This window comes from Falco rusticolus, chromosome 4 (genome assembly GCF_015220075.1).
Source record: "Falco rusticolus isolate bFalRus1 chromosome 4, bFalRus1.pri, whole genome shotgun sequence".
NCBI classification, from domain to species: Eukaryota; Metazoa; Chordata; class Aves; order Falconiformes; family Falconidae; genus Falco; species Falco rusticolus.
In genome coordinates, this window is record NC_051190.1 from 24,577,578 (window position 1) to 24,593,062 (window position 15,485).

At 42.6% G+C, this 15,485-nt stretch overlaps 1 protein-coding gene across 2 annotated transcripts; it reads right to left on the reverse strand.

Moving 5' to 3' along the window:
* On the reverse strand, window positions 1-14,065 carry UBE2I (ubiquitin conjugating enzyme E2 I). Of its 2 annotated transcripts, none has more exons than XM_037385635.1 (7): window positions 13,933-14,065; window positions 9,126-9,204; window positions 8,825-8,908; window positions 5,544-5,616; window positions 3,787-3,896; window positions 3,535-3,614; window positions 1-707 (listed from the first exon to the last, which is right to left on the reverse strand). In XM_037385635.1, the coding sequence occupies exons 2-7, from the start codon at window positions 9,189-9,191 to the stop codon at window positions 644-646; spliced, it is 477 nt and encodes a 158-aa protein (XP_037241532.1). In that variant the 5' UTR covers window positions 9,192-9,204; window positions 13,933-14,065; the 3' UTR covers window positions 1-643. The 2 variants fall into 2 exon arrangements, with proteins under 2 accessions (XP_037241532.1, XP_037241533.1); XM_037385636.1 differs by lacking the exon at window positions 13,933-14,065 and adding an exon at window positions 13,532-13,641.
* Window positions 14,066-15,485: the final 1,420 nt, after the last annotated feature.

Genomic DNA, 15,485 nt, shown 5'->3' on the forward strand with positions numbered 1-15,485 from the left:
TTGTGTTCAAAGCCATTTAAATGGCAGTATTTTAATGAAGATAAATGAAACAAAGCCCTTTATATAAACAGTTTATTTACTCTAAACAGCAACACAGACAGAATGCCATATAAACACAAAGGAAGTGATGCAGAATAAGGATGCTGGCTGACTTTGGATCTCAGAGGCTCTTAAGCAATAACAACCTAGTTTCTGAAAGATAGAAAAACAAACTCAGGGAGGGAAGGGGGTAGAGGGCATGTTTTTTTTCATACAGCCAGCTAGAGGCTAAATATAGTTCTAACATTTTAAAGCATGCCTGCATCAGATAGCAAAGTAACTAGAGATACTAGTGAATTTATAGAAGTATAAAAGTTTATAATTTTACAGCAGTTGAAATACTGACATCAATATTAAAATAAAAGCAAGTTTTACATAACAATCAAAAATACAAAAGACTGAAGGAAGAGACCCTGTATGAAAAAACGGGGGGCAATTCAGCAAATTTAGAACTGTATACAAGTGGCGAATATGGAAAATGGCACACATACAACCCCCTCCCCTAAGTGGATATTAATTGTACATAGCAACATTAGATTTTGCAAAAGTTTTGTAAACAAGTTCTTGCCATCCCTTCCTTTTTAAGATGCTGCATGACAGATGCTTATGATGGTGCAAACTTCTTGGCTTGTGCTCGAACCCTCTTTTCATATTCCACTCTGTTTTGGCTGTATAGAAGAGAGAGAAAGGGTAATTGCAGCTTGAGAATTCAGAGGTCATATTACAGTTACTGTTCTGTTTCTCTTCAATATGAAACTACATCATTGCTGAAGGCAAAACAAAGGAATTCACCGAACTACTTTAACGGCCTTTCTGGACCATTAGTCTGGTAACTTCCTTTGGAGGGAAGCACTGTTCTGTTTAACTAGTTACTTCCCAAACCTTATCTGTCATTAAATGATTGTACTATCTGACTTCATACCATATGATATGGTCTGTAAACAGGTTTGCGCTTGCTCTTTCTGAAGGCCTGCTGTACCTTACGTGCAAGCATTCTTACTCCTCTGAACGTAAGCTTTCCACTACCCCTTAAGACCTGAGGTCATAAAAAATAAATTCCAGCATCCTAACAGCACAAAGTGGTTGATGAGAACAGTTCGCTAACAGTTGGCAGACTTTATGTGATTTTAAAGCATCATCTTTACTGCTTTGGGGAGAGAGGAGAAGCACTTTTAAGAAACAGGAAAATGATAATGGTATGGTAGTTTCAGCCTTTTATCTCTGCAGATCCTGACACACTGCATTAGGTTTATCCAAACCTTCAGTTGAAAAAAAAACCCCAAACAACTAGCTCAACATTTTGAAAAAGCACTATAGTTCACTTAAGTCTAGCATACTTGCTACAGATTGATTAAACAAGCAAGTACTACCTTCAGAGAACTAACACCAGTCATTAAGCCACCGACTCAACACATACAAGGACAAATTCTTTGTTCTCTATTCTTGGGCCAACAAGGAATGGTAGTAGCTTAGTAGAACATCCATTTACATTCACCACCATATTTTGTATTGGCTGTCAGAAGTGTCAGTCAAGAGCTAGACAAAAATTTGTTACCATTACTCTTGTGCCAAAGGTAGTTTACAGTGACTAGATTTTGCAGACAGCTTTGCAGTAAACTTAACTTACTTTCAGCTATGAAGGCTTGCTGCAGTGAAAAAAAAAAAAAAAGGCAGCAAATTATATCCTCAGAATTTGACGGTTTGAGGGGAAGAAGTAGTGATGCCAATTCTGATCACAACCAGTTAACAATTACCAGCACACAGACTGAAAATACTAGAGCTTCTTCTCATAAACAAACTTACAAACTGTATTCTGGAATTTTTCCTTTAAAGTTATATTGCACTGTCACATGAGAACACAACCTAGCTGTTAAGTCTTACATCCTCAAAATCTGCACGAAGAATGCCTGCCATAGTAGACTCTGCATGCCTACAGCAGAGGAGGAAGTAGGTTAGCACATCAGGAGTGCTAAAGTTAGAATGACAGTACCAAAGCAATCCTGAGAATGAGAACAAGTATTCTTATTTTGAATACAAAGTTTAGTCAAGTTAAACTTCAAGAATAAAAGACATCTATGTAAACAATACTGCATCTTCAGTATTTTATCAACTATGCCAAATTACAGATGCATACACAATCCTGCTCTGTTGAGGTGCTTCTACCTGTTGCTCATTATGAGTCACACTCTCAGACTACAGAAAATATAGCAACCCATCTGAAATACTACACATCCAAGACATAAGAGAATAAATGGAAGACTATATATGTCTGAAGTAACAAAACCAGTGTGTAATAGTTTATTCTCAATAGTTTGGGTTTTTTTTCTAGAAGCACAATAAAACAGGAACAAGACTAGCAAAGACTGATCCTTGTACATACAAGCATGTGGGATGAAATGGAAAAATAAAACACACAGACTACTTACACAAGTATATTATTCCTGCCCTATATTCCCTCAGTACTTTTTTTAAAAATGGAGGGGGGGGCCTGCCTCATCATCACTGGCTCCTAAAGGTGCTACCTGCAACTGTGGCCACCTAACTGTCCTCCATATGCACTTAGTCCCATCAAGTCTTCAGCAGATACTTAAAAAACAACATTGAGTGAAGCCTTTAAATAAATCAAAGACACACTACCCATTCCTATGTTTCCTTTTCTCTAGGATCCTGTAACAGACATTTCTGATACAGCTTGCATGTGAAGTCTCACAAAATGCCATTTTTCAAACATGGTACTATCCTGGAATTGTTCATCTGTCCAGAATAATAATTCCACATTTCCATCTTGTACATTATTTCAGTAGTTGTCAGTGCCAAAAGCATTTGTTTAAAGTGCTCTTCTCCCCTAAAGTTTACTGATCAGCCATCCATTTTTAATGGTGGGAAAATTTTAAGATTAAGCCTATAAGAAAAAGTACTTTCTAGCTCACAAAGGATCATCTTTCCCAACTGATGCAAGCTGCATTCTGCTAAAGCCACAAGACAAGCTTTCTGTACTTTTTAACCTATTCTTTTGGAAGATCTAGTTTTCACAAAGTGCTACGTATTTCCTCCAGCAATCACAGCAGCTCTCCCTCCTTCAGGCACAAGTGCTTATAGGTACTCACTACTGGACAGAAGTTACTCCTGTACTGATGAATGGGACTTGTCACCTAATTTGGTCTCCTCTATCACTGGGTCTCATGAAATCATTATGTCTCATTACTACTACTCAGCCTTTAGGGAAAAGGATTCTGTGCCGGGCTAGAATCGTGATGAGAATCATGGTCTAACGAAACAGTCTTCACACACTTTATTGCTGTTGTGATGCTATTAAGAGCTCTACTAGTCTATTCACCATGAGGTTACTGGTTTGGCACAAGCTAGACATCACCACAGGACACAGCCATGAAGGTCAAGAAAATTACCCTGATCATTCCTTCATTTGCATGTTATAAGTAACAGACAGCTGCAACCAATATAACAGCTTTCAAATTGATACACAAAGATACTTGCCAGTAAATTGTGTAAGCCTCTGCTTGAGCTGGGTCTTGAATATTTGGTTCATTTAGAAGTTCTTGTATTCCTAACAAGATCTGTGGACAAAGGAGTAGAAGTAACACAGGCATTACTAAAGAGACATTCAATTAAAAAAAAGCCTTCTAAAACCAGCTGTAGAAACACACAGCAAACATTTTTCATTCACATCAGATAAGCAAGCAAAGCAAATAAAAAGGGCTAAGAATACATCCAAGTACAATTAATGACCTGTTTAATTGTGATTGCTGGCCTCCAGTCCTTATCCTCCTCTAAGATGGAGAGACACACTGTGCCTGAAGGATACACGTTTGGATGGAATAATGGTGGTTCAAATTTACCTGACGAAGAAGAGAGAATTACTTGCATGCAGTGCTAAGACTAAGATCAGAGAGTTGGTTTGTATCAGTTAGGACAGAAAAACAAACCCAAAACTGGCCAAAGACAAGCCTCCTGCCCCTGTCCCCTGTCCACCCCCAGCATCCCTGCGGCACTCCTTCGCCACAGCACCGCCCTCCTCCCCCCCGCCCCCCCCCCCAAAAAAAAAAAAAAAAAAAAAAGCCTTGCAAACTGCTGGACCTATCTTGCACTTAAAGCAGTACTCCATCACATCTGTGGTATCAGTCCAGGCAACATAACACTATCATTGTAACCAGTGATCTTTTGGTTTAGGGATCAGAACTGACAGATTGTAGCAGCTCTATAATAAAGACCTTTTTAAAACATTCCTATCTTTCTAGACTCACATACTGTTACATAAAAGAAAGATACTGCCCTTCACTCATCTCTTCTCTCCTCACTTTAAAACGTTCCATAAAAAGATGACAGAGTTCCTAGCAATTTTTCAGTTATACTTCCTTTGTCTATAATCAAGATGCCCTGAACAAGAACCAAGTTTAAGCTGCAAGACTGAATGAAGTAGTAGGCTTGTGCAGCTCTCCTTCTGCTACTCCATCTATATTCTGGCATTTCTTTAATCAGGACTTAGATGCAACAGCCACTATCTTGAGTAATGTAATGAACACCTGTTTAGCAATATGTAAGATATCTACATATTAATGCAGTTTTCTAATCCATCTGGCATCACAAGTAAAGTCTTGCTCATGAGCTGCTGAATGAAGTTCGGTAGAAATTCAGAACCTGCATTGGTAAGAAATCTTAGGAGTCACATACACAGCTTACTTTAAGGCACCACAGTTCATTTAACACTTGCAGGATGTGCCTGTTGGTATTTCTCCAGATACTGATGTTAAATATTTTCTAGTTAAAATGTTTCCCCTTGTGTCACAATGTATTTAGGTAGTAATAAACAAAAGGAGTAGCCAAGACAACTGTTACAGCTGAAACACTAAAATGAAACAAGAATTCCTATCAAAAGAGCAGTTTGTAATCACTGTCATTGACTTGATACGGTAGCCAATTCAAGAACCAAGAAACTAGGCAAAGCAACAGGTGTTTTCAGATTTCTAAAGTAGGCAAGTTTGAGATGGGATAAGGAAAATTCAAAAACTCAACAAGGAAACTAGGTATCTGAAGATACTTGTTGTACATAGTATCAGAAAAGGAACAGATTGATGTTTTAGAGCAAGTGGATGAAAAAGTTGAAGTTGATGGAACATTTTTTTCCCCCTAAGTTCTTGGCTTCTGAGTAAGGCCAACTTCACAAGCAAAGGGATTTGGTTTAGCCATGTCTACCTATTAGTTTCCAAAGAGTGCTGATCAAGCAGCAAACACTTCCAGTTGTTCTTCTGTCAGACTCTGAGGAAACCCACACAGCAATCCCCCTCGCCTCCCAGTTTTGTTATACTGAGCACTTCACTCATTTCATCACAACTTTCTAAATGCAAAGTGGTGGGTGGGAAAAGAAAAAAAAGCAACCTTTCTTAAAAAAAAAAAAAATGTTAGGAAACTAATAACCATTAGTAGAACATCATGGACTAGTTTAACACTGACTAAAAACCATGGGCTTATTAGAACATTTTACTTACATTTTGGGGGTGAAGAAGGGTAATCATCCTTGAAAAGCATCCGTAGTTTAAATAAGCCTCCTTCCCATGGTGTCTATAAAAAGTTAGGGTACAGTTTAGATTAAAGAAAAGTCAAAACTCGTGGAAAAAAGCTTATCAAGGTGACAGTTTCTCAGGCAAAGTACAAGGCATCCTTCTGCTACATAGCAAAAAATAGCTGTTCTACGCTGCAGCATGCTGTCTAGACTGAGACAAGTTATCCTACCTATATAAGGAGCTGAAGGAAAAAAACCCTGCTTTTCCACTTCATTACAGCTAGCAAGCATTGCTGAGTCATTGATAGAGTTGGGATCATAGCTGACAAAACCATCTAGTTTTATATGACACACATGCAATGAGGAAGGGGCCATTATACCCCGCTGAAAAGAAGTCTGAGAAGATAGAATGTGGATACACCCCTTAAGCACGTGGATGTAAATGGCTCCCATTTTGCCTCACAAGAATGTGTCTAAGCAAGCCATAAATCAACAAAAAATCTGGACACCACTGTAGTACTGCTACAGTTAATGTAAGGTTTACTAATCTAAAACTAACTCTGTAGTTGGTAGCAAAGAGTCTGACAGATTTCATCTTTTTGTGTAAAAGAAATTCCAAGAAGCTTTTTATCCCCATCAGAAACTGGGAAAAGCACTAACAAGAGCAAGTCCCATGCTGCAGAGCAGACCAAATAGGGCAGCATGACTCAAAAGGGTCATATAAATATGGAAAAATGTCTAGCAAAAGAGAAAAGCCTGTCTCAAATATATACTTCATGGTCATCTTAGTTGGAAATAAGGAAAAAAGCCCACCTTCTGACAAACTGACTTCAGGTAAGAAGTACAGAAATACAGAAAAGCTTATTACGTATGTAAAATTCAGACCACTTCTCTAACTTGCCCTTGCTATGGAAATACTGCAACGGAAGTAAGTGCTGGGTTAATTTTTTAAAACAAACTGGAATAACGATGGTCTCACATCAGCATAAATGATCAAATCTTATCCTCAGGTATGTTTGAAGACCACCTTAGAAGGAAATCCTCTATTCTTTCCTACCTGAATTGTGTAATTTTTAGCACAAGGGAAAAAACCCCCCACTCGAGAAGAGCAAAAGCACTCCATTGTTGCTGGGACTTTCTGTGCAGAGTCTCAAGCTAGAACAGGAGAAAAACCTGCTACAGAATACAAAGATAACTGTGTTTTAAGAAGTGAGTTTGATTATATTTGCTACAGTGTATCTAAAGAAAATGTTCTGAACAGCAGTAGCCAGCTGTCAACAACTAGCAATAACTATTCCCCATACCTTCTCAGAAGACACAACTTGTCCATTTTTAGAAAAGAGCCTTTTGAAGAATAAACTCTTCCCATTTTGTTTGCCTTCAGTCATAGGGAAAGACAAATAGCTTTTAATAGTTTCTTCAAGTAAAACGCCAGAACAGTCAACAAAAAGTTTTAACATACTTACTTTACTTACTTTTACTCTATCTTTCTGATAGAGCAACATAGCTACATATGAAAGACAGCCGACACTCAAAAGGCTTACTATGGTAACAGTATGACAGCAGCACCATCAAGATCATATTGCATTACCAGACAGGTTGCAGATATTCTTCCAGTTGAGTTCTAGGTAGTTAACAAGTGATTTGCTGTCAAAAAGGTGAAAGGAGGTATCCAACCCAGGATTAACAACACTTCCATTTTTGATCTGGTTGACAAGAAAGCATTTTGGTGGTTTCAACTACTCATCTGTCTCAGGGGAAGCAACTGCAGTACAGCATGCCTTCAAACACAGAGGCAACAGAGAGCAACTGGTTGGTCTGGTAGAGATGAGTGAGGCGTGCTGCTGGTTGTTAAAGAGATGGCATTATTACTGATTAAACCCCCTGATTTTTAAAAGTATCACCGATCACATGAGCATAACTGATCTTTTCCTGGTGCAACACATTTTCTAGGAGGCAAGAAGTTGGCTTTAAGAGTCTTATCCACTCCATTTTGTGGTTTACAAAACTTTAAAGCAGTAGCATAAAGATTTTGTATAGCATGTATTTAAAGGTGACATCTTAACTTGCTATTATGATGGCTAACCTTGCTTTGGCAGAACACAAGGGGATCCTTACACTGACTTTTAGATGCTTCTTTAAGAACTAACTTGAGCTGTGCTAACAACTACCAAATACTGAGCTAAGTTAGAACTGTAACAGCAATGCCATGTTCAGTGTTAAACTTAGTAGTACAGAATCTGCAGGTTTTGCCTACACATGCTGTCTTCTCAGAATCTAGGAAACAAGATATGAAGGGGACTTAAGCAAGAGGCAGTAATACAGGCAAAGCAACAAAAGTCTCATATCCAATGCAAAAACACCAAAAATCCGAAGAATGAAAATGATGGAGTAATTAATACTATTATCTCAGAAGAAACAACTGCATCCAATGAATTGAAGAATAATGTCTACATACTAACATCTTGAAAAACAGAAAGAAGATCCTGCTCAGAATGAGATGTTGTAATGGCAGTGTACAAAATCAAAGAACCTTCATGCATTAATGATTTTATCCACTTGAAAGTTTGCATTTGTCCTATCCCCTAGATCAAGTTGATAAAAACCACAATTTTGGTCTCTACAGACTTTTCCCTTTCCCTCTTTATTTTAAGGAAAGGGACACAGAAGCACATGTGAAATCAGATAAAAAGAAACAACATTGGGGAGTTCTATTTTTCTTTCCCCAATACAAAAAGAGAGAATTCCATAAAATGGAAGGTGATGACATTCCACGTTGATAATGCAGAATTATTTTCCATGGAATAAAAAAAAGTTAAAAACAGGGCTACAGCACTTCTCTAGGACTGAAGGGCCTCACTGTTCTGTGGACAAAAAAAGGTACTGGCAGTAAACCAGCAGAGGAAACATTCTGGTAGTATTAATTTTCAAGCTTTAAGGCTTACACCAGCATTTAGTAAGAACTGAAGTCAAACCCTGGCATGAAGCATAAGACAATCTCAAGTTTGCTCAATGCAGGATTCTTACACACTCCTCTGAAAACTTTTATTCTTAAGGTGGTCAGTGCCAACAGCTGAACAGGTTCATTGTGTATATTGTCCCGTATCATTCTTAGGCTACTCCACCTGGATTCTAAAGTAGCAGCAGGACCCAAGCATTTCTATTAAACTACGTGTAAGTTATACTCCAAATTGTCAGTGCACCACATAAGCAGGATTATGTTACTTTTCACCATAAGTGAGATGTCAGGACAACAGTAAGTCTTACCCCTTTCTTTCCTGGAATAGCACACTCCCAGTTCATTAGATTCATTGTGCCATCTGGATTTTTTGTAGGTACTGCTACAAATCCCTGAATTAAGGCAAAAAGCCAAAGGGTGAGCATTTCAGTAGGTGTACTTAGAATACTTCATGACATACATTCAAACTTTACATAGTTATTTCCTTTTGCGCTACATAGTTTTAAGCAGCTTTTTTATTTAAAAAGAATCACATCAGGGTAAAAAAAAAAATCATCATTAGAACACCATAATAACTGCAGTCAGAAGTTTGACAACTCTCATACTTACAAATGGATGATCTTTTCTCCAGGCTTTTCTCTCCTGTGCAAGTCTGCTAAGAGCTATGCCAGACATATTCAGAGTCCCTCTAAAACAAAAATAATTGCTTTTAGTATAATCTTTTACTTGTAGTGTAAACAACACATTATATCATCTATTTATAAGCCCTACTCAGGAAATATCCTGGCCTCTGAATTTCACTACTACAGCCAAGACACAGGCTTTTGCGCACCTTGTAGAAGTTAACATCAGGAATAATACTAAATTTTCTCACATCAACATCATCTTTGTTACTGGACTTGACCTACTAAATAGTATCCCCACCTTGTGTTTTATATTTGAACCACATCTCAGAAACTTTGACAGTAGCTTGACAACAGAAACACTAGCAGTATTGGGAAAAGTGCTTCCTACTTGTGTGACTGATGAACACATACCTATCTCCTTACTACACCACAAAAGGTATGGCTTTCTTCTGTAGGCAAACACCTGTACTGCTCCTGTTTCTGCCGAACAGCAATAAGGAATGTAATTTTTAGACTGTAAATTCCCATTGAAAGCCAGTATTCTACAAAAGAGCAACACAGGCACAGAATTTAACAAAATCTTCTCAGTTTTGCAGTGATGCCACTACACAACTTCTTGACAGCAGCAGAAACAGACAGCTATAGAAAACTGAGCTGAGGAAAAGCCACTGGGCCACTCATTCGACGAGGCAGGTTTCCAGTTCCAGTATAAACTGAATGATCTTCCTGCACCTTCACTGCCTTAGTACCACCCAAGCATGGTGACTGAGGCTGCAGAAGAAACACTCAGAGCACAGGTCACTATTGCATATGATGTATGAACAGCTCCAGACATGATGGTTGCAACAGAGGGATGTTTTCAAATTCAAGGAAGGGTCCTCCATTCACCTAGGAGAGCAGTCAGAGCAAGAGTGTATTTTTCCTTGTCAAACTGTACCTAAACTCAGAGTTTCATGACCCAAAAAAACCTCCAATGAAGGTTTTAATCCTTCTCCCTACTGCACTTCTACACATTTTAAATAAGAGCTGATAACCTGGCAGTTGGTTAAGTCATATCAATTTGTTCTCAACTCCACACCTAGCTAACAAGCCCTTACAACAGCCAGGAGAGTAGAATTCTTCCACTAAACAAGCTCACAGAACTAATGAAAGGAGTGTTACCACTCTATTAAAACAAACGTTTAAACACTGGTTAAGAATTAATGCAAAATTAATGTTGTTAGTGCACAGATTACTTGTAAGAGTATTGCAGTCTACTACTATAACCATATGAATTGTAGCTCAGAAAGATATTTGAAAGTCTCACATGTTCATGCTATGCCCTTTAGCATGATGTTAATGCTGTAAAGACTTACCAGGCACTGACCTACTCCACGTAAGATATGTAGATCTGTTCATCTGCTATACCCTTTAAAGACTAAAAGACAGCACGCTTCCAATTTAAGTATTTACACATCGTCAAAAGTGGCTAGCAGTGCAAACACCTTAAAGTCTTTAAAAGCAACAGATTAAGAGTTCTATGTAGTTCCTAGGAAAACTGGTATTTCAAATTCCTCCTTCTAGCTTTCCCCCTGCCCCCCAAAGTCAGTTTTGCATGGACACCCATAATCCGTAATTTCAACTTCAAACTAGCAATTAAATTCACATCAGATAGATGTTTTTGAAAAAGGGACCATTCATGCTCAGTAAACACGCACACAAAGAAATCCTACATTCAGCCTAATATTCCCCTAGTATTCCCAACACAGGTATCTGTATCTTGGTTATGTCAGAAGATTTGCAGGACTTGGTCAACACAAACTGTACATACCACTTCAGATTTTAGTCTGTTCATATGCAGAAGATGCAGAGCCACTGAAAAGATACCACCTGAACAAGAAAAACCTCTCCCTTAACTACATTATACAAAGAGTAATTTTAAGTATTTTGTGAGCCCATGCCCATGCAACAGCTGTAAATGAACTACTGAATATACGGCTTTTGGTTGTGCTGTTGGTACCTGGTGGTCCACTGTAATAATAATAGCCTTCCAAAATAAGCTGAGAAAATTATTTGTGCTTATTAACCATTCAAATATACTTCAATAGTTTACTAACTCAACTACCTCTTCTGCCAAGAAACATTGCAGGATGCTTCCAGACACATGAATTATATTTCCTGTGGCTAACAGCCAATTAATTACATGTACCTCAAGAGAAATGCCAGCTTCTCAGAGGGCATATAAACAACATGCATCCTACAAAACATCACCAACCAAGTAACTTTTCAACAGAAAAAAACCTGCAGGTTTTCAGGCCCTGTATCCCACCTGCTTTTGCAACTAGTTATACACTATACTGTGCCCTAGTAAATTAAAGGTTTTCTTATGTTCTATAAATACTTTTTCAAATCTCGAGACATTTGACTTGGTTAAGCACTGATAAGACTACATCCAAAACGTCACTGTACACAAGAGCACAGGCTTCACATGTATAGTCTCCACAGGCCTGACAACAGCAGACAGGCATCTAAAACCTCATCACAAACTACTACCAACTACAGATTAGAGACAAATAAGACTGGAAGCCCACTTAAAAAATGAAGATCCCATTAGGTAAACATCTGCCCAAAGGCAAATCAATCTATCAACAAACTGCTGATACATACTCTATAGCAGCTCTTTGGTAAAATAATTTAACTTTAGTTCTGCTGGAGCCTGAGAGAGGATAAATGGAGACCAATCATCCCTGTATATATTTTGGTATCAGAAATTATGGAGTAGCAGGAGGAAGTGAAATACTAAGTGGGTATTAAACCTGAAGGTATGATATTCTCACTGCTACTTTTATCTTCAATAATTTATGTGCATAGTTTGTTTGCTTGGCTTCCCCCCCCTCCCCGAATAGCTGTTTGCCCAAATATATGTATGTTAAAGTTTAGCTCTTGCAAGCTTTTGAAACCCCTCACAAATGCAAGACAACTATTAACCTGAAATTGTTAATTTTTTTTTAAAAAGACACTCCCAAACACCCAACACCACACAAATGAAAAAACCCCAAACACCCCAGTTCTTAAGAGTTTTGATTTTATTTTTTCTAGTCCCACATCCAATTTGTTTTCTTCACCTGAGAAATTTACTGCTAATGAACAGAATGAGAAGACTCAACATATTCACACATGACATCATTGAAAAGAACACAAAATTCTGCACCAGGGAAAGTTTTATCAACCCTACCTTGCAGGGGCAACACAAGCTTAAGAAACCAGTCTTCCTATTTTGTTTGGGTTTAGTCCCCCCAAACACACCCCGGCATTAAGAGGTAGTAATGCTCCTTCTACTGCTATCAGCTCATTAGAAAATTAACAGAAACTTCCAAGTTTACTCAGTAGCTGCTGCCTCTGCTGCTGTCACTACCACCTATTTTGGAAAAAAAGGACAAAGCAAAACTGACACACCCATCACAAATGCAGACTGTGTTGCACTACAGATCACTTTACCCATCTGCAACCTCTGAGTGGTGGGAGGAGGGAACCTGTAAAAGCCAGCCTTGCAAAGAAGTGTTCTGCTGCCACAGGAACAGCAGTCACATCCACAATTCTGACCCCTGACAAGACTCCAAACACATCAACAACATGCTACTTCAGTCTCAAGAACTGTCAGCAGTTCTTAAATTCCTAACAGTAAAAAAATAATAATAGTTTATTGCTAGCCTCACATTTTCACTTTGCAGGTTAAACGCTGAGAGAAGAAACTACCAGCTGGAGCAGCCTGCCCCAGAACTAGAGAAACTTTACTTTTCAGAATGGGCGGAGAAGGCCAAGGGCTGAGGTCTAGTCACAGCACGCCAGCTCCCGGCTGGAGCAGAAAGCCTCCTCCTGCCTGCGACATGCGAGAGGCTGCAGAGGCGGCGCGGCCCGAACGGCGGCCGCAGCCGCGGGGAGAACAACAAAAGGAGCCGCGCGGCGACGGGCCCCGATGCCCGAGCGGCCCCGTCACCGGGCCCGGGCGGCCCTGCCCCGCCGAGACCGCTGCGCGCGGGGCTGGCGGCCGCGGCCTTCAACAGGACACCCAGGCGCCCGCCCGCCGGCTCCCGGGCGAGTCCCTGGCGGGGCGGGCACTGCTCCGCGCAGGCCCGGCGGTGCCCAGGTCCCCGCGGCGAGCTCGGCCCACGGCAACCGAGGCCTTTAGGGGGCGGGCTGCGGAGCCACCTCGGGCAGGCAACGACGCGCCGGCGGGCCCAGCCGCGAGGCCACAGCCACTATATGCCCGCCCGCCCCGCGGCCGCCCGTCCCCTCGCGCCGCAGACGGCGAGCGCCAGGCCAGGCCCCCCCGCGCCGGCAGGGCCTGGGGCCGCCTGCGCGCCGCACTAGGCCCCGCCGTCTCAGGGCCCGCGCCCGGCCAGGCCTCACCGTGATCGGCCGCAGCACCCGCGCGTGTCCCGGATTGAAGCGGCGGCGAGTGACCCGGATGTTCCCGGCTCGGCTCCCCCCCTTTGTCTCTGTTTCGGAGTTTCCCTCCCCCTCCCCTTCCCTCCCCCCCCCCTCCCCGTCCACCCCCCACTTCCCGCTCCCTCCCTTTCCCCTGGGCGCGGAGCGCGGCGCCGCCGCGTGTCCCTCGTCCCGACCCGTCCGTACCGCCGCGCCGCGCGCCCTGAGCCCCCGCGAGCCGCCCGCCGCGCTGCGCGCTCCCTCGCGCCACAGGACCCGCGGCGCCCGGCCAGCGCCTGCGCACAGGACGCAGGGAAGGCGGCGCGGTGGGTCGGACCCAGCGCCCCCACGGACCGCCGCCGAGAAGCCGAGCGAGGTCTCACCCCGGGCGCTGAGAGCGTCACCCGCGGCCCCACAGGCCTGGTCCCTCGCAGGGCGCTGGCGCGGGTCTAGCAGGAGGCGCCTGCCCCAGGACGCTCTGGAGCCTGCCCAGATCCCGCCCACTGTGCCCGGCCGGGCCTCTGATTGGAGGGTGGGGACTCGGCCCCTGGCGGGGCTTCGGGGGTGATTGGCAGGCGCGAGAGCCTGTCAAAGGGGGCGGGGCGGGGCGCGCCGCGGCGGCGGGGCAGCGGCGGGCAGGGAGCGGCGTTCAGGGGGCGGCGGGAAAGGGACAGCGGGCAGGGCAGGGGGCGGCGGGCAGGCGGCGCGGGGCAGGGGGGCGGCAGCAGCCGAGGCGCGGGCCAGCTCCCCAGCTGCGCCCCTGGGCTGCACCGGCAGTTTCATCCGCCCGGTGAGGGGCAGCGCCGCGGCCTCCGCGGGTGGCGTGTCCCCGTTGTTTGCTCGGGTTGCGGGGGGCGGGCAGCTGGTGTCCGACAACGCACCTTCAGCGGCAGGGTACAGACCGCGTTCTGTTCTCGCCTCTGACTTTTTTTTTTTTTTTTTCCTGATTTTAAAGACGTTTTAGGCCTGGATCCTCCACTCAGCCCCGCCTCGCACCGGTTGCGTTTGTGTTTCTTGAACTGCGTTCTATCCAGCATTAAAGTTCAACATTGTTTCCCTTCTTAGGAACTCTAGAATTGACTATTTTAATAAATAACCGCCGCAATCCCAATCGGCCTTAACCCAGCTCGGTGCCCAAGTCGAGGGCCGTGCAGCCCAGGCCCCCGGTGCCCCCCCAGCGGCTCCAGGCACTGCGGCACCGTTCTGTTTATGCTTTGTTCTACTTGGCTTTTAAAATTCCCACCTAAACTTTTGTTTTTCTTTTTGTATCACTTCACCACGGAGCTTTAAACAGTCTCTGAGAAAGTGAAAGGCTGTTGCAAACGGTAAAGCAACTATCAACGATTCATGGGCCATAACGGAGGGAACAAGGGGTCATCAGCTTAAACTGCAGCAAGAAAAAAAGGAGCAGATGTATTAAAAATATCCTTCTACTGCAAAAGATACTACAACACTAGAGGAGTGCCTACTGGGGAGAGCATAGGTATGGAGTCTTCATCACTTGGGGCTTTACAGAGGAGACAACACATCTTTTCATTGCAGCTGCTCTGAATTCAGCCAAGGGGATGTGCCGAGTGGCCTTAGAGCTCTTTTAAGGTTGCGTTGGCTCCGCAACCCCCCTCCCCCCCGAACAATTCATATTCTTGTTTAAATTTATTTTGGTTTTGATACCTACAAAAAGGAGTCAAATTCACTTTAGTAAAATCCAAATGCAATTAAAATGCCAAAATCACTTTAGTAAAATGACCCCATTTTGCTGAAGTTGCTGCATAAGTAAGGAAAATTAGAATGCACCTTGCATTTAAAACTGATTAAACTGTTAAGATTAAGTTCACTTCATATGTAACTGTACAGCCTCTAAGATTTTAGAACTCACAGGTCTTAGCTTCTCATACTTAATTTTTACTAGCAGTTTGGAAAAGAGGAGCAGTCCAGT